Raw genomic sequence first — 18,982 nt, 5'->3', positions numbered from 1 at the left:
TTCTGCTGAAACCTGCAGTAAATCTTAATTGTCCTTAAACATTGCTGAGACGTTAAAAGACAAAATGATTATTTTTTTAATTATTTTTTTTATAAAATTCACTTCTGAAATAATTTTTATTTAAAGTGAAATTGATTGCCAGTAAATATTTTATTCTCAAAACGTTTCACTGGTGTGTAGCCCCCTATTGGGATTTTATATTGCTACTAACATTTCTATATAGAATTCTTTTTGGACAAGATTTTTTAAATAAGATCTTTGAACTACCTCTCTGCTTGAATCTATAGATAAACCTAACAACGCTTAAGCATTTTGGACTTTTGGAGAAACATTACTTATGAGGCACAGGAAGAACAAATCTGGACTAGACTTGCTCATTCATAATGTCATCAGCATTAAGTTTTCAAAACAGACTATATTGTTTTTTTAAATCAGTAACTTAGGTTTGTGCTCAGAAAATTGTTTTAATGTAGTGGATGCGCTTTTTTCTAAATCGCCTACATAATCTGTGGTTACATTTGGCAGGTATTTGCACTTTTAGCTTGTGTCTTTCTCACTGCTGAAACATTGGGGTTGTAAGGCTGCGAATTTATGTGCAGAACAGCCTAAACGCCGTTTAAGAGCTAAAAACAATACTGAAATGATGACCTTCATTTTCTGCAGAAATCATTGCTACGCCCCTGAATTCAGGCTATAAGACTTCCTCAATAAACCACTTGGTCACATGTTAGTATACTTAACAGAATATAGCTTTAAATGTATGAAAATAATTTTGCTCCAGTGAAAGTAAAACTAGTTTCAGTGCTCATCCAGCTGTGGATGCCTCGCGGCAAGCGCCTGAACTTCCGCAGACCGCGCGAGAAAAAAAAAAAAAAAAAGCTTCTTTGACGTCAGACACGTTAGGTTTCAGTAGTTCAAGATGGCGGAGGTGAGCGGGTTGAGGAGCAGAAATCACATCGAGACCAACTGCAAAAGCCGAGTTGCTGACGAAGGTAAACGGCTGTTTTTGTCGTAGCGATGTATGTCAGACAGCAGACAATATTTACAGAGCTTACGGGAGTTAGAAGTAAATGTGTTTTAGTGTTCGTCGTCTTTGACTGTCAGTGGCAAACTCTCGGTTTTCCGTTAGCCAGACACTGATGTTTTCAGTTGGTGACCCACGGTGTCCTGCCAAATGCGGTACCCCTGCTATAGTACCGCTACGTCACTGTGCGTTTCAAACATATTGTCAACATAGCTCACAACGTTTGAATCTTATTTATAGAATGATAGACATAGACACTCTTTAAGTTTCTTTTTATCTCTTTCAATATAAAGCTGTGGTCTGGAACTGATTCTGACCCGGATACAAATTTCAACCGCGACACCTGTCGGCCTAATTATCCGGTCCGTCACTTTCCCCTGGTCCATGAGAGAATAAGCATCTTGTCCTTGGTTTCTCGTCTATAAACCTTCCTGGTGTTGCAGCCAGATCCAGAATTGGGTTTAGCTGCGTCGTTTCTGAAGTTGGAATCTGTCCGCGTTAAACTGCACCAGTTTCAGATTCGCCTACTTGATCTCCTCATCCCACTAATGAATCTAGTTTGACCAGTAGTTTGCTAACAGACGTATCCATGTAATTCCCACGGTGGTTTCGTAGTTTGAACTAGTTAAATACTGTACACTAATGTAACTAGTGGACTATAGCTACATTAGTGGACACATTGGTAGTTTAAGGATCGCTCTCCAATGCATTTCATTTTAACTGTCCACACTCCTCAAAATATGTTTAAGTTTATCTGAAGCCTGTTGAAGGATTTAACTATATGAATTAGTCAAACAAAGTGGGTATGTTTTTAAAGCTGCATGTTGGATTTGTTTATTATCCCTTTTTACTGTGCTAAGCTTGTCAAATTGATTTTTAATTAACACGTGTGATAGTTGATTAATTACCTTTGGGCCTTTTTTAAGACAAAACAAGACATTTAAAGGTGTCATTGTGCTCTTTAAAAAATTATAACGGCATATTATTTAGGGACAATAGTAGGATGTTGATAATGAAAATATTAATTTGCAAATCTTGTTTGTTCCAAAGTTTGATTGTAATTTCTCGTGAAAAATACTGGAAAAGCAGCTACTTTGGCCTTACAAAACAGTAATAGTGGAAAAATCTCACTCGACTTCTGACTGTTGCAGCCTCTTGTGAACTTCAGATAAACTCAGGAAACCATTTTTTTTTCTCAGACTGTGGACTCTGAATTTTGTCCTGGAACACGTACTGTGAAACCTGATTTTTATTTTCTTTTTCTTTTTTTAATGACAGATATTAACAATTGTGAACCCATCCTATAATCCCAACAAATGAAAAGAACTAAATCACAACCCACTAACACAATGTTGACTGATGCTGAGAAGAACACCTGTTACACACATCGGTCATAGCTAAGCCTGAGTTTTCTATCTATTGAGTGTATATTCTTTGCAGACTCATGCAGCAATCAATCTGCCTCAAGTAGTGTAGCTTAAAGTATCATATGTTATAAGCATAGCCTGCAGAAGCTAGCAGGCTAACAATATATGTCTACCAGCATTTTATGAGACATATTCACTGTCACACATTCATTCGCTGTCGTGAAGCTCTGTCACTCTACACTTACTGAAGCTCAAAGCATCTCTGATTTTGGATATCATGATGGATATTAATTGCTAAAGTGTATATGATTAATTTCTGTGTTCCCAAACTTTTAAGTAATTGTGTTAACTGTTGTTTTGGCTAAGGTTCTCATGCTTAATTTTTAAGGTTGCTTTTAATCAGGATCACGTTTTCATTTGCACAATGCCCAATATAAAGTACATGTTTAGATTAATCTCCCCATCAGTGACAGCACTGCTATCCTTGATTAAACAATTGACAGTTTACAATTTGAAAAACTGTATCTTTTGTCTATTTGGTAGAATACAAATGAGTGAAAATAAATGGTACTCCTGCACATTTGTAGTCTTTTTTTGTTGTTGTTGTTAGTTTGTTGGTTTTTATATCAGAACTGGTAAGCAAGTGGTAAATAGCCTCCACATGGTACTTCCTTATCATGCTAACCCTTATGCCTACTTTTATACAGGCCAGCTGACTCTGTGGCAACATTTTCTAACTGTAGCTGTTCTTAATGTGCTCTTTGTCCCCACAGACTTACAATTTGCCTGCCTGCTGCAACTTAACATTTGCCCTCCTTGACTCGTGTCCAGAGAGGCTAAGTCAAGTTCTCCTTTGGTGCCTAGTGTAGAGAGTTTTCAGTGTACATGCATTAAATTGGCTAAAGTGGATTCTTTGCTTCCTTTTATAAACTTAGCACTTTGAGATTTGTCTTTATATAGAATAAACAAATACTACCAAGTAACACATTTTTTCCAACCTATGTCAAATGCCTAGGCTGGGAGTCAAAAGAATATAAGAGGGTACTGAAATCCTTGAGTTTAAGTTCTGGCTTTAATAATTAGTATTGTAATACTAAATAAATAATATAAAATATAATAAAATATTCTCAATCCATTTTTTGTTTTTTAAGCCAGAGAAACTGCAAAGTTTGAAGCTTCCTATATTTGGACAGCTTCTAAGTTAAGTGGACTATGGCCTTATCAAAGTCTACCTCAGATATAGAGCAGGAGTACAGGGAAGGTGGAGGTGACTTGGGACACAGTGCTGAGTTGTAGACTATTTTACATAGTTATAAATAGACCACTAGGGTTAACTGTGGAATTATGTTTTTATGTCTGATATAATTGATAAAATATCGTTCCTTTAACATTGTGTTTGATTGTACAGGCAGGGAAGTGGACTGTATAGGCCAGTTATCATCGGCTCTGTGTCCATAAGATAAGCAAGATGGCTAATTTTAGTTGTGTCCTCGATGTTTGTAAGCTGAGGATTTGGACAGTGCATTCCACTTTATCATGAAGTGTAAATGAACACACCAGCAAAGTTGATGGTTTGCACTGGCTATTATGCTTCTTTGCAGGTTTATTGTGTATTGTTTCTCACTTACATTCTACTGAAACACAGACTCCAGTCTAGTCCCGGCAGAATGGGGTCTTTGTGTAGGTCTCTCCTGTGGCTGGAGTCTGTGCCACTTAATTCTGCCGAGTGCAGCTCTGCACATGATGGAAGCTTGCATTACCACGGACTGAGGAAATGTGCAGGGCTAATTTGTGTTCTGAGAAGATTACTGTAACTGCCCTGCACTCACAGCATTAGCACGGCATTGCATATTTATAGCATATTTAGACTTTTGCGAGCATTAGTGAGCTAAGGTGCAGATCCCTTTGCTTATCAAAGATGGCAACCATACTGGAAGGGATTGGTTTGCTAAAGCGTAATTTGGATGTGGTGCTACAACTTAGTGCGGTCGAATGAATAATCACCTAAATATTTAAATGAGTAATGTTTAATATTTGTTGTGCTACCTGTTCTGTGGACTCTTTGTCAGCTCTGTAGGCAAGTGTAATTAAGGGAATGTAATCTCAACTCTGTACAAGTTGTTGTTTCCTTAACAGTAAAAAAGAGAAGACATTATTTTCTAGAGCTGGGGCTAAACTGTGAAAATGAATGTCAGAATAATGTAGAGCTTTAATTTGTCAACACAGATAATTGGTGACTGTTTTTACTACTTATTATTGGTCATTTATATGGAAAAACAGCTGCAAACTCTTTGATTGTAGGTTCTCAGTTGGGAGCTGATTTCATGTGTCTTTTCTGACAGTGAACTGAATATTTATAGGTTTTTAAACTGGACAAATATATTTATAGACACTACATTATTTTATGAACCTCCAAAAAATTAAATATGTAAAATAACCTGACAGTTTAAGGATGAAGAACAATAAATCTGCTTTTGAGACTTCTAGATTCTTGTTCAGCACTAAGGCTTACATTGCAGTTGTAGTACTGTGACAGGAAGAAAGAATGGACTTTAGAGGAAACATGCTTTGGATTTAAGGAAAATACTTTACACAAAGTTCCAAAAGACAAAAATTGAAAGTGCTGTCCTCGTAACTTCTTTTGTCCCTGTGTGCTGGTCCGTTGTGATTTCAGCATACAGTTATTTTTGAATTTGACCCAGATGGGTATACCAGAGTGGATAACAGTATTTAGCCCAGCCCAGAAGGCTGACAAGATCCCTGCCTACAATTTGACCCATATAGGGCATTTTACTTCTCTTTAACTGAAAAAGAGTACTCTCTGACGTAGCCTTGTAACCCCATTCCTATATTGTTTAATCCAATATAGACCATTTTTCATTTTCTCTTTAACTAAAATCAGTATTTGCCTTTATAGACAGATTTATTACACTGAAATTCTATAAAGTTTATTTTTTAAATCTTACAATATGACTCATTTTTCTCTTACATCTCACTTTATGCCCATCCTCTCAAAACTAACGTGGACTAGGAAGTTATCCAACCAGTGAAATCTTTCTCTCTTTGTTTTGCTTTGTTATCTAAAGGCTTGAGTGGCGTCGAAGATGTTCCCATTTATCGGCACAAGCAGAAGCCTCCTTTAGCCAAACCTGAAGACCTGAAGGATGAATTGGTTTCCAAGAACATGGCCTTAAATCCTGCCAAAAATGCCATCGTCACCCCCTCACCAGATGAAGACATTCAAGAAAGAGAGGTAGAGGTAGTTAGTAGGCTACCTACCATGTTGTTGTCGAATGGCAAGCATGTACTTAAGATGTGATGTAGCTGTAACTTCGAGCCCCCCTTTCTTGTTTTTTGTTTCACCAAAAATTATTTTGCGCATGGCTTTGGACTTAAAAGTTTGTAAGACCAAAACTGTATTGAAAAAAGAGGGAGAAAATTATTAAAGTGCATAATATTTGTTTAGGTTAAGTTCCCAATTATTTGAGTAGGTGTTGATCTGTAGAACATCAGAGACATTACTTGGGCTGTTGCCTTTAAGGGGACACCACAGCGAATCATGTGCCTCCGTCTAACCCTGTCCTCTGCATCCTCTTCTCTCACACCAACTAACTTCATATCCACTCTCACTACATCCATAAATCTCCTCTTTGGTCTTCCTCTAGACCTCCTGCCTGGCAGCTCCAACCTCAGATTCATCTATCGATATATTCACAGTTTCTCCTCGTAACGTGTCCCAACCACCTTAATCTGGCCTCTCTGACTTTATCTCCAAAACATCTAATATGAGCTGTCCCTCTGATGTACTCATTCCTGATGCTGTCTATCCTCGTCACTCCCAAAGAGACACTAACATCTTAAGCTCTGCTACATCCAGCTCTGCCTCCTGTCTTTTCTTCAGTGGCACTGTCTCTAAGCTGAACAACATCGCTGGTCTCAGCTACGTCTTGAACACCTTTCCTTCCATTCTCGCCGATACTCTTTTATCACACAACATGCCTGACACTTTTCTCCACCCGTTCCAATGAAAAATTGAGAATGTTACATTTATACAGTAAATGGACAGAAGCAGTGAGAAATTAAATACTCTACTTTCTGGTGATAAGAGTTTATAGCCTCCTCTCTAGGGTGTAAAGAGAAAAAAAAATCAAGGCATTTATATTATAAAACACAGAAATATACAGAATGTTCTTTGTTTTGTATTTTATCTGTAGAGATCTTTGAAATTGGTTTCTGTCTTTGTCGTACATCAGGCCACTAAACGTGTTCTTGCTACTTCATTTTCCCCCTGAAGCTTTTACAGCTCTCCACTCTGTAGTTTTCAGTTCCATCTACTTCATGTAACCTGCCTTATCCTCACAGTGTAATCACTTGAACCTTTCTTAATGGCAGTGAAAGCCCTGATTTATTGCAAACTCATGTCTTCAGGCTGTGGTAGAGGAAAAGGCCAGGCCCATCCAGATCGTCCTGGCCAACGAGGATGAGCATAGCTTTGAGCTGGATGCCGCAGCATTAGAGAAGATCCTGCTGCAGGATCATGTGAAGGACCTTAATGTGGTGGTAGTCTCTGTTGCTGGGGCCTTCCGCAAGGGAAAATCTTTCCTGCTGGACTTCATGCTGCGCTACATGCACAATCAAGTAAGAAAAAAATATATTTTTATTAAACACATAATATCAAGTGTTTCCTGACATAATGCAATATTGAAGAGGCATTTTATAATCTATACAATCTAATATTGTATAGATTCAATCAATCAGAATTTAACGCCATGTTCCAAAAGTGGAGCCAGTCTGAAATAAACCCAATGAACTGAAGTTATAATGAAATACATTTTGCTGTAAAAGGCAGAACTGGGCCAGTATACTCATGTTTTTTTTTTTATATTTTTTTGGTTATTGCATTTTGTTATAGAATTATATTGTTGTTTGATATAAAACAGATTCATACATTATTGTATAACTTACCACTAATGTAGAAAACAGTATTAGAGAAGTGGAAAGTAGTAAATAATTTTGTATTAAACATTTTAAGTAAATAATCAATTGACTATAATGTAGTTTCCTATAAACTTTTGTATTGTCATGTGTTTGATTGGACAGGTGACTTTCAAGCCTTCAAGCCTTGGTAAACATTTAAACAATCACCCAGTTCATATGTTGATCTGACCACATGTTTCTAAAGTGATGTTACTGGTCCAGGGTCAATGAGATCAGGTTCTTTCACATTTGTGCTAATTCTGAAAGACCCGTAATGTGAATGTGTGTTTACTTGTGGAGTTCAATATTGTGTAACCTTTGGAGTCAGCTGAGATTGTGAAAACAGATGGGCTAGAAGAACAAGTACAGCAAATCAGATTACAACTCAAACTAGCACGTGCACCAGAATGTGCAAGTAAAGACTTGCTTCCTGTTCAGTCACCTTGCTGACATACCCATTCAGCAAGGTGCATGACTAAGGGAGAGGTGGTCAAACTGGTCTCAGCCTTGTGGGAAGGTGAGACTATTAGTTTCATAATGAGAGTGCTGGACTTGTAAGTGTTGAATTGGGATAATTTAAATAATTTGGTTGTCTGATTTATTCAGACAACATAAGACAAAAGTGTTGCAGTAATTTACATACACACATATTTTGGTTGTAACCCTAACCCCATTTTGTGTGCACATACAGTTGTGCTGGCTAATATAATATTAGCAATATCTTTGCTCGACACAAGTGTCAGCAACTAGTCCTTCAGCCTTTCTAGCACCAGCTGAACACACTCATTTGTCCAAACTCTAACAAACACGTTCACAGGCTCCTACACTTTAATACACATAATCAGGCACAACAGGAAAGACAGAGGAATGTTATGACCCTCTCACAGCTGTTGGGCAGGATGAACATGTGGTCACATTTTTTCCGAACATTGATGTTAGCTTAAGAACGGACTGATGACCGAAGCCAAAGAACCACACTGTTAGAAATCACATTAGCAGCTGTTGAGAACTTTCCTTGTTGTGTGATTATCTGTTGTGAGAGCTTTAATTGAAGGTAAGTATAATAAGCTATTATTTTGGATAGACATGCAGCAGAGATGTCATATTGTAGTCACTAGGAATCAGTGTTCATGCACACTTTGCCTTGCAAATCAGCTATTTGCTTTTGAAGCTTGTATACATTCCCTATCTGTGGTCAAATACAAACAAGGTCACAAAATGTTGCTTTTAATTGAGGCAGTTTTATTGTAATTCCTAACATTTTGCAAGACATTTTTAATTTTGGGGGGGAGTTTTTGTTATCTAAACATGCTGTGAAATTGAGAAACAAGAAATAAATTAGGTCATTGAGCTCTTATGTACGTCCATTAGCGTTTACTTGCTCAGTTTACACAACACTGTTGGATGACATGTTGTCATACAAGGCTTGTCTAAGTGTGGTCTGATAGTATAGCTTTTTCTCAATCCAGTTCATTACACGTTTAACACAAGATTTGGAACACTGAGCTTTTAATACCATTAAGACATTTTTTCACCAGAAAATGTCAGATATCTTTTGCCTATCTCACACTTAACTACCCATTTGTGCTCTCAATCCATGTGAATCAATTCTTCTCTTCAGCTGACTTTCATCTCCTGCAGAATAGCGAGTCGTGGATTGGAGGTGATGAGGAGCCCCTGACCGGGTTCACTTGGCGAGGAGGTTGTGAGAGGGAGACCACTGGAATTCAGATCTGGAGCAAAGTATTTGTGGTTGACAAGCCAGATGGCAGCAAGGTAGAGAATTATCAAACTACACCATAAAACAAGCTTCGAGAGAAAATGTTGTAAATGCTGCATCTTAGTTAAAATCTGTCTTTGTAAGAACCTGCTAAACCTCAGATTTATATTTTCATTGTAATGGTAATAGTATATAAATGTGAAACAAGCACATTTATTGTATGCCTTCCCAACAGGTTGCCGTACTCCTTGTTGACACTCAAGGAGCGTTTGACAGCCAGTCTACTATAAAAGACTGTGCTACTGTGTTTGCACTCAGCACAATGACCAGCTCTGTACAGGTGACACTTGAAGCGTGCTTGTAAAAGAATGGTAGAAAATATTCTGTAATTAGTTAAAACAGTTTGTCATTATGTTTTTCATGTTGTTTTTAGGTATACAATCTCTCCCAAAACATACAGGAAGATGACCTACAACATCTGCAGGTTGGTGTCAGTTCCTCCCTGCACCAAATGTCTTAAATTTTTACCTTTCTGGTCAAAAATAAACGTCTTTGTTTTATCTTGTTTTGGTTTCCCTCTTTTGTAGCTCTTCACAGAATATGGACGACTGGCAATGGAAGAGATTTACCTGAAACCCTTTCAGGTACCGGTAGCCTCTGTTTTTTTCTGTATACATTTACTTACAGTACCATTGAACACCTCATATGTGGCAGCACAACAGATTGTGTATTTGTAATTAATAATATTGGTAAATTGCATATTAGAAGAATTGAGAACGTTCCTTTAAATTAATACTGAACCTTATCTTTAAGCACCATGTATATAACAACAGGTAAAACATGATAATTGTATTTAGTTACTTAAATTATGGAACTCAGACCAAATCAGAGATTTTTAGCAATGGAACTACAATGGTTATCATCTTAACCGTAACTTCTTTTTCAAAAATCGAATGTAATATGTCTCATTGTGACTCCTTGTGCATGTGTTTCAGTCTCTGATGTTCCTGATTCGGGACTGGAGTTATCCTTATGAACATGGCTATGGCCTGGAAGGAGGCGACAACTTTTTGGAGAAAAGGCTACAGGTGAGGACCCTCTAAATCAAGTCAGATGCACTGCACCTCGTCATTTACCAGCCAGGACTTTTACCATTTACAGTATTTTTTTTTTTTTATACAGGTAAAACAGAACCAACATGAAGAATTGCAGAATGTGAGGAAGCACATCCACTCTTGCTTTTCCAAAATCAGCTGTTTCCTGCTGCCACATCCTGGTCTCAAGGTGGCGACAAACCCGTACTTTGATGGCCGGTTGAGAGGTGAGAAAATAAGATTATAGCCTTAAACTAATATTAAACTAAAGTCATAAACAATGCATGCTGCACTAAAATTACAATCAGGCTGTGGTTCTGTGTTTCAGACATTGATGGTGATTTTAAGAAGGAGCTGGCTAAGCTGGTTCCTCTCCTCCTGGCCCCAGATCAGTTGGTAGAGAAGGAGATTGGTGGAAACAAGGTCACCTGCAGAGATCTTGTGGAGTACTTCAAGGTGCTGAAAGATTTTATGAAAAGTCCAGTGGGTTTCAAATAGTTTTCCCATTTCAGTAAATCTAAACAACCCACTCCCTGTAATGTTATGTCAGTGTTTGCTAATAGAAAATTAATAATTTAAATGTAAGCTTTGGATGATTAAACAACACAAACGTGGTCTTTTTTGGAGGGGGGGGACGGAGATTTTACAGAACAATTGGAAGTAGGACATATTTATTAGAAAATTATATATTTCTGTGTATCAATATACATTCAGAATATTATTGCACAGGAAAAGCTGTCTTTGATACGTATTGGTTTTCTGCAGGCTTATATAAAAATCTACCAAGGTGAAGAACTTCCCCACCCAAAGTCCATGCTGCAGGTTAGTTACTATGCCAAAAGAAATGGTCTTGGAAAGTGTGGGTCACTGCTTTGAATTTTTTGGGTTATTTTCTGTTTTTCAGGCAACAGCAGAAGCAAACAACTTGACTGCTGTGGCAGGAGCCAAAGACATGTACAGCAAAAATATGGAGCAGGTAAGAACAGGTGTATTTTTTTTTCTCCGCTGTGCATCGGTTAAATAACCAAGCATGATGTAATCAAAATCTGATTTCTCTAATGTGTAGAGAAACCTAGAGGCAAAATAGAATATTTAAAATTATAATAAATATAATAAAAAAAAGAGTGATTTCAAGCTTGAAACCATTCTTATTTAGTCTTTTAGTCTTTGTCTCTTATTTCAGTTTCATTCTCCTATTCGATGTCCTTCCTCCTCAGATCTGTGGCGGTGACAAGCCATACATTGCTCCAGCTGACCTGGAGCGCTGTCATCACGAGTTCCGGGAGCACTCGGTGCGTTTTTTCCGCTCTGTGAAGAAAATGGGCGGGGAGGAGTTCTGCCAGCGCTACCAGAACCAGCTGGAGGCCGAGCTTGACGAGTCCTACACCAACTTTTCCAAACACAATGACGGCAAAAACATCTTTTACGCCGCACGCACACCTGCTACGATCTTTGCTGTTATGTTTGTCACCTACGTGGTGTCGGGGGTGACAGGCTTCATTGGCCTGAGCACCTTAGCAGCTCTGGCTAACCTAGTTATGGGCGTGGCACTGCTGTCACTCTGTGCCTGGGCATATGTGAAGTACTCTGGAGAGTTTCGGGAGGTGGGACTGATTATAGATCAGGTGGCTGAAACACTCTGGGAACAGGTGAGGAGGAGTGTGTGGTGTGTGTGTGTGTTTGGGCATGTCTTAATTTACCTGTGTGGGCAAACTTTGTTTCAATACCATTGTTGTGAGAACATTTTGACCGGACCAACAAACTACGAAGGTCAAGACTGGGTTTTAGGTTTAGTGTTAGGGATATGGACTGGGACGCATTGTGTCAATGACTGTCCACACAAGAATAGGTAGACGTGACTGTGGATTAAGATTAATGTACATGCTGAAAACAGGGATTGAAAATTATTTTTTCGTTTGTTTGAAGGGAAACATTTCACAACTAGGTGGGAACAATTCTAATGGTCTTTGTTGGTACCTGGTTTAAGCTACAACTGACAAGAAGTGCTGGCAGCCTCTGCTGTGTTTTGTTTTTCTTCATTTCTTTTCTTTTACATTGTTTTGCAAATGTTTTATGCCACTAGGTTAAAATAAGAATCTGGATTTTAAACAAGCAAAGTTTGTATGTTTTGTTTTTATTCATTTTTTGTTTTTACTGTATTTTTTTCTCATGTTCCCCATGTTGTTTTTATTTCTAAATTTTTATTTTTATTTTTATTTTTTAAACCTGAGATGGGGATCCTTTCCCGTGTTCTTTCTCTCCACCATATTGTATTCTTTAACCATTTTTACCTTTCAGTGCTTCTTTCCACATTGAACCTCTGAAGCCACTACTTAATTTTTCCATCCTTTTTATTCCTCTGTGGTTAAGCCAGCTTCTGTGCTTTTTATCTGGAGTTTCATGAATGTCTGGGATTTACTACATGCACTGCCCTCATGTCTCCTGACTTCTCCCCCCTCCTCTGCTTTTGTCTCTCTTCTTCCGTCCCCTGCTTTACAGAAGGCTGTCAGAAAGGTGAGCTGTCTCGGTTCCTGCGTGACTTCCTCTTTTTACTTTCTCCTCTCCTGGACCTCTTGCTGCCATTCTACCTCTGGTGTTTTCACTTATACGGTTTTCCATCATATCTTTTGCACTGTACAGCTACATTAAGCCATATAAAGTTTAAAAGCGGTTTGGGTGAAAACTTCATGTGGCAAACATAACACCTCAGCAAAACTATGGTTAAAAAGTGGGATAAACAGGTTTTTATGACAAGACTTGTACAGTTTAATAACAACTCTGCCTCGTCGTTGCGTTGTTCAGTATATAAACTGAGACTGGAGAAAAGTTGCCTGTCACATATACTTGGCTGTGACATTCATACAAATGTCCTGTTTCTATTGTCACACAGCTGCAAGTACAAAACTGATTTAATAGTAAAAAGCCACAACAGCTAGAGCAGCAAACGCTGCTACACTGCACTGATAAAATCCTTTTTTTATACTTGTAATATTGTCTGGTGTGTATTAGGATTTATTGGTGTTTAAAATTAACGACCTTAGGTAAAGTTACAAGCGTCTAAAGGATTCATAGTTTTACTGCCACACAGACCCTGACCCTGGCTCATCCATGTGGAAAGGCTCTGTTGACCTTGAATACACTGAACCATCCTGTTAGAGTTGTGGAGGATGTTTGGAAAAACTGTTTTAGGCGGAGAAAAAGGTGTTTGATAAACTTTAAATGGCTCAATGTGGACATACTGTCTTTTTTTTTTTTTACTTGTATATCTCCCCCTACATCTTTTTTCCTCTGCCTATTCCAGTGCCTGTCCATCTTGTTCCATTTTTTTTAACTCTGCCGTTCCTCCCTGCTGTGCTCTCAGGTGTTTTCCAAACTTTTGGAACCTATGAGGAGCCGCCTGGCGTGGCCCATCTCTCTTCTCCCTTCATTCCAATCAGGAGCGACGCTGGGGCTCCGAGCTCTGTCTCCTCTCAACAACAACTACAAGAAGACTAACTAGCAGCTGGTCGACCGCCACATTTACAGACTGTTAAACTTTTCTCTCATATCAAACGCTCTACAGTTTGCTGGCTTCTTTGTTATTTTTCAGTCCTACTATGCTGGATTTCTCTACTTTATCTGGGCACAGACACCCTCTGAACAATGGCAGGACAGGCCCATCTCAGGAACTCAAGGATATGAAGGCCTGCGGTTCAATAGCAGTTTAAGTGTTTTTATTTGTGTTTTGTTCAGTTGTGGTGTTTTTGTTTTTTACAAGAAGTTTTGGATGAGTTTCTGTGGTCAGCATGTTGGAGACTACATCCTGTTTTGTTTAACCTTATTATTTTACCCTTTTTATTGTCTGTCTTTGTAGAGTTTACTTTATTTGCTCTCACATGAAGTCCTCTTTGTCTCCTTTGTCCTGCAGGTTTTGAAGCCGCTAAGTGAACATTATATGGAGGATAACGTCAGACAGACGGTGGTTAACTCTATCAAAGCCAGCTTGACAGAACAGGGCTCACAGCACACTAAGTTAAAGACTCACTGACACTCTTCCTCATCTCACCTGTTGTATTCATTACTCTCCCGCCCACTTGCTCAATGTGTTCAATCATAGAACTGTGAAATTAGTTCAACACCAAAGCTGCACCACCATCACTACAAAAACACCCATCATTACATTGCTGCCCTGCCTTTTACTGTTGTGAACCTGTTTTTGCTCTCTGCACTGCTCACCACCGCCCCCCAGTGCCCCAGAGCAGAAACTGCTAATTCATGAGAGGACCGAGCAGAAAAGCAGGTGACATCACCTCTTGCCAAAACAGGACCTGAAGGACAGTCTCCTGTGCCATGCTGTAACAGATGAATCTTGTGTTGTAATGTGTATTGTAGGCTGACACTTAGTTGCTGGTTGCAGATTGCACTCGCTTCAGGATTGAGCTGTTATTCAGGGAAAACTGACAATGCTGTGGGCAGCTGTTATCAACAGTGGATGCAAACTGAAACTTTTTTATGTGCATTTAATCATTTTGTCTTAAAGACCTGTTCAAACTTAGGTTTCTTACTTAGGCAGTTTGTAATGTTTCTTTGAAGCATAAGTGAGTCCTGTTAAATTGATCTACTCAAACAAATCTGAAAATAACAAACTGTTTTTGGTTCTAGTAGTTCACACTTGTCTGTCCTCTTGTTTTTTTTTTGTTGTTTTTTTCCTCCACACTAAATTTGGAAGGTGTGTTAACCAGGGTAACGTGTATAATCAACTTCTGAGCTCAGGTTTCTTCTGACTTTTTCTCTCCCTTTAATATGTTGTGATTGTAATACTGAAGACAACTGTAACCTTCTTGTTTTGTTTTTATTTTGAACCTGACAAGTTTTAATGGCCTTTAGTATCTCACAGACCTGCCAGTGTTTGACCCTGCATGGTGTTAAGAGCAAATGTGTTGTAGCATTAAGCTAATAAAGAGATTTCAGAGGTCTGCTATAGTCAGGTGACTAAGGAGCATTTTCACTTCCACTGCCTTTCATTAAACAATGGCTTGTTTTTAACAGTTTTCGAACCTGCAGGCTCGAAGTTTGATTCTTGGATTTGGGGCCTTGGAGATGTAAATGGATTTTTATCTCCAGCTCTATTAACCATTTACATTTTGCCAAGTGTTACTGATACTAATTTTATGAAGCCACAGCCAGCAGCTGCTTAGCTGGAGGCAGTGTGAACCTGGGAGCACAGCTCCCTATACGCACCTAAAATGCATGAAATTGCATATTAATTTTGTTTTGTTATTTCACTAAACAAGGTAAAATATGTTAATGAGCTTTAAAATGAGCTCACAATCAGATTTTCAGTTTATTCTGTACAGTCAGATTAGCTGGTTCTGTTTCCAGTTTTAAGTGGCTGTAGCTTTACATTTACCTTACACCAGTAGCATTAGGGTTAGGGTTAGGGTTCTATTCATTGTAGAATTTGCCAAACTCCCTCTTACTGACAAAAATATGTTTGTTCAAATCAATGTTTTTTTTCCAATGTCCCACTCAAATGTTGTAATTTTTAAAATTTTCTCCCAAAAGCAGCTTGATTAAAACAATTTCTCCACAGTGAGAATGTGATTTCATGGTGTTGCTGTAGATAACTGTAGAACTCTTTAGTTCAGTCCACTAACAGCTGCATCACATCTGTCTGAGCTCTTTTGCATTGATTCCATCCACATTATTTCTCACCTCAAGCACCAGTCTCATACTGTACAGTCTGTTCACAGTTTACAAATTGGGCATGTATATTGAATTAAATATTTAAATAAACTTTGTATACAATTTGTAGTGAGTCGTTTGATAATGGCAGTTTTTCTTGATTAGCTTAACTGTCTGTGGTTAGTTCAAGAATGATAAATTGCTGCTTTTGGATTTACTTTAGCTTCATTTGGATCCTGAGAAGGAAATCTTGTTTGTGACGAGTGGGCTGGAGACAATGTCTGCCTTTTAAAGATATCTCTGGTAATTTATTTTTGAATAAAATATCTACCTTAATAAATCATCAATAACTGGTTTTGGTCCTTTTCTGTTCTTTTAGATTTTTCTTGGTAGATACACTATTACACTTGTTTGTTTCTTTAGTCCTATGTGTGCACTTGTGGAGGACCTCCTAAGTATCTTGTTGGCCTTATTTGGCATTTTTTCTTGCATTAATTTTCCTTACAATACATTCTCCATGCCTTAAGATTTGGCTTTGCCTCTACAGCTAGGACGTAGATTGAAACAGAAAGTCCAGTTTCCTTTGGAAGTGTCGATGCACTCACTTTAATAAAGAGCCTTTCTCATTATTCCATCGAGTATTAAATTCACGTGTTTAGTCCATGTAGAGATGGATCCTTAGAGGCACAAACACACCACTGTGGTTCCCAAGCAAGTGCTGTTAGCCAGCTTCCAGGTTCCGAAAGTCAGCATGCTTTGCTCATGATACTGCAACATGACGTTAAACATCACAAGTTGTCTACTCGACCTCCTCAAAATATTCCTAACTTTAGTGGGGACCCTCTGGACTATAGACTCTTCATCAGAGCATTTGAACAAGGGGTGAAGAGTAAAACAGAGAATGACAGTGGTCTGCTTTATCTTTTAGAGCAGTATACGAGTGGGTAACCTGGAGAGATTAGGTTGTGTTCAAATGGAGCAGGATCAAGGATCCAAAAAAAGCCAAGACATTCAAAGGAGTATTTTGGCAATAATTATAAAATATCTGCAGTCTACATGGATAAGGCCCTAAGATGGCAAACAATTAAAGCTGATGATGCAGAGACAGATTTGGAAGAGTTTGATAGTACAGCCAACATGCAGGCTTTTATTTCTTAGCTTCCATACAAGTTGAGGGAGAAGTGGAGGAATGTGGCCTTTGACATTCAGGAGACAAATGAGAGCAAGATTACATCCGCTCACTTTTCTCATAACATTGAATTAATCATCTGAATCAGATTGTCACAGTACTAAATTCACAAAATGAATAATTGTCAAATAAAAGTCATATTTTAAATTAAACATTTTCTCAATCAAAGGAAGATACAAATTAATCAGTTAATGAATCACAAATGACCATCACTTACTAGTCGCAGACCTACCTGCAAAAATGTTACAAAATAGCTGCAAGACTAAAACACTGCATACATTACTGTATGTACTATAATTGATAAAGAATTAAACCTCAGCTCATACATACTTAATTACAGAGTTTTCCATATTTACTTTATTTTTAAAGGGGTACCTTTACTGGTGAAGTATTTAATGTGTGGTATTCTTGCCACTATCAAGAGCAGAAGTGTTCACATGATGAAGCTGTTGAATCTAGATCTTTCATATCCGATAATCCCTCACTCTAATCTCATCAGTGGAGTGTTACAAAAACTGACAAACAGAAGGAGCCAGAGTCTTAAAAATACAGCTTTATCTTTATACAGGACTGTTTAAAATTATGAGTAACACCGTGTACTTGTGAACAGACAAGTACAGACAGTACTTGTATACATGTAGTTTTTTGAATAATACTGTGTATAACTAAACCAGGCTTTTACAAAAAACACACAAATGAAAAGACACAAATATATAACTCAGGTTTAAAAAACTAAAATCTACTTCTGGTATAAAACCTCTTATCTGTGAGAACATGTGAGATGAGAAATGGCACAATTTAAGAAAAGCCAAGATAAAGTTTCCTAAACTCAATCAAAGACATTAAATATATCACTTGAGCAGCTTTCTGCTAATTTTAGAAAGTCTGCTGTGTGAAGAAACATAAAAAGAAGAATCTATTGTCCACATGTGGGTTGATAAATCAAAAAAAATAATCAAAAGTGACACATATGATCCACCAAGCCAGACTACACTAAGAAGTCTGTTTTCAGGTTTAACTGAGCACTAAAGCTTAAACTAAATGCACTAAGATGGACTAACTCAGGTTACTGATTAAAAACCTTGTCTTTAGTTTTGATTCGGTCTTTACAATCTTTGAGAATTTACTACTTTGCTCAAAAACACAAGGGGGCGCTCATTAGTTGTCTGAGGAGTTGTGACTTCCCTTCAAAGTTCATCATTTTCCCATGTTGTCTTTTGGCTTGATCATTGTTTAAAAGCTGTAACAGTGCAGAATGTTCTTAACGCCTATGTGCAAATACCAGTAACATTGAGACAGTTAACAAACTGATGAGTTCAATATAACAGGTTAGGTATCTAAACGCTTGGTGTATAAAAAAAACAAAAATGCGTTGAAGCTTCATTTAGAGATCATTACAACTTCATATGTTTATGAATGTGATTGTTATAGTTTCATACTAAGTGAACATTAAGTCTTTTGCAACGAAATGTGTTTTGAATGAGGCTCTCAGATACTTTGTGTACATGGTCATTTTGTACATCTGGGAAACTGTGTATCCCAAATAACACTTTTGATATGCTTGCTGGGTTGCGCTCTGCTGCACTCAGGCTGTTGTGGAAGATTGTGGCTTGTCCAGTTACTAAGGGTATCCTGAGGGAGACTTCTTGGAGGGCGGGGTGGTCTACTCTACATATACTGAAGGATCTGCTTGAAATTTTAGACGATGGCCCGGAACAGAAATGAGACTGCTGCACCCAACGCTAATCCGAGGGACAGGAAAAAAGCCATGATGGCCCCTGCAGTCTCTGCCTCATGTGATGCCACCTTCCTATAGAGACCACAGAGAAACCAAATTCAGTGATGTTTTTAGTAAAGCAGAGTGAATATGTAGGTCTGGGTATTTTGTAAACTTGAAAATAGATTCAAATTTAAGACCACAGATCTAATTTCTTTTTATTACACAGA

The 18,982-nt window shown here is 38.1% G+C and overlaps 2 protein-coding genes across 13 annotated transcripts in view; one reads left to right on the top strand and one right to left on the bottom strand.

Annotated features, from left to right (window-relative positions):
• The first annotated feature begins 859 nt into the window (after positions 1 to 859).
• Positions 860 to 16,198, top strand: LOC137132904 (atlastin-2-like). Of its 5 annotated transcripts, XM_067515926.1 has the most exons (15): positions 860 to 992; positions 5,478 to 5,644; positions 6,820 to 7,029; positions 9,010 to 9,144; positions 9,324 to 9,428; positions 9,522 to 9,572; positions 9,676 to 9,732; positions 10,084 to 10,176; positions 10,271 to 10,409; positions 10,511 to 10,638; positions 10,948 to 11,004; positions 11,087 to 11,158; positions 11,400 to 11,831; positions 12,682 to 12,696; positions 13,544 to 16,198. In XM_067515926.1, exons 1-15 carry the CDS (start codon positions 920 to 922, stop codon positions 13,679 to 13,681), a joined length of 1,872 nt encoding a protein of 623 aa, XP_067372027.1. In that variant the 5' UTR covers positions 860 to 919; the 3' UTR covers positions 13,682 to 16,198. The 5 variants fall into 5 exon arrangements, with proteins under 5 accessions (XP_067372027.1, XP_067372043.1, XP_067372034.1 ...); XM_067515942.1 differs by lacking the exon at positions 12,682 to 12,696 and having other exon boundaries at positions 14,090 to 16,198; XM_067515933.1 differs by lacking the exon at positions 12,682 to 12,696.
• A 1,384-nt stretch (positions 16,199 to 17,582) lies between these two features.
• LOC137132935 (equilibrative nucleoside transporter 1-like) overlaps positions 17,583 to 18,982 on the bottom strand; it is a 34,070-nt gene continuing 32,670 nt past the window's right edge. For all 8 annotated transcript variants that reach the window (XM_067515989.1, XM_067515982.1, XM_067515997.1 and 5 more), the window contains exon 13: positions 17,583 to 18,845. In XM_067515989.1, coding sequence (XP_067372090.1) covers positions 18,734 to 18,845 — 112 coding nt within the window. In that variant the 3' untranslated portion in view covers positions 17,583 to 18,733. The remainder of the gene's footprint in view (positions 18,846 to 18,982) is intronic.

This window comes from Channa argus, chromosome 1 (assembly GCF_033026475.1).
Source record: "Channa argus isolate prfri chromosome 1, Channa argus male v1.0, whole genome shotgun sequence".
NCBI lineage: Eukaryota > Metazoa > Chordata > Actinopteri > Anabantiformes > Channidae > Channa > Channa argus.
The sequence above is the reverse complement of the archived record's forward strand: the minus strand, read 5'-3'. Positions and strand labels throughout refer to the sequence as shown.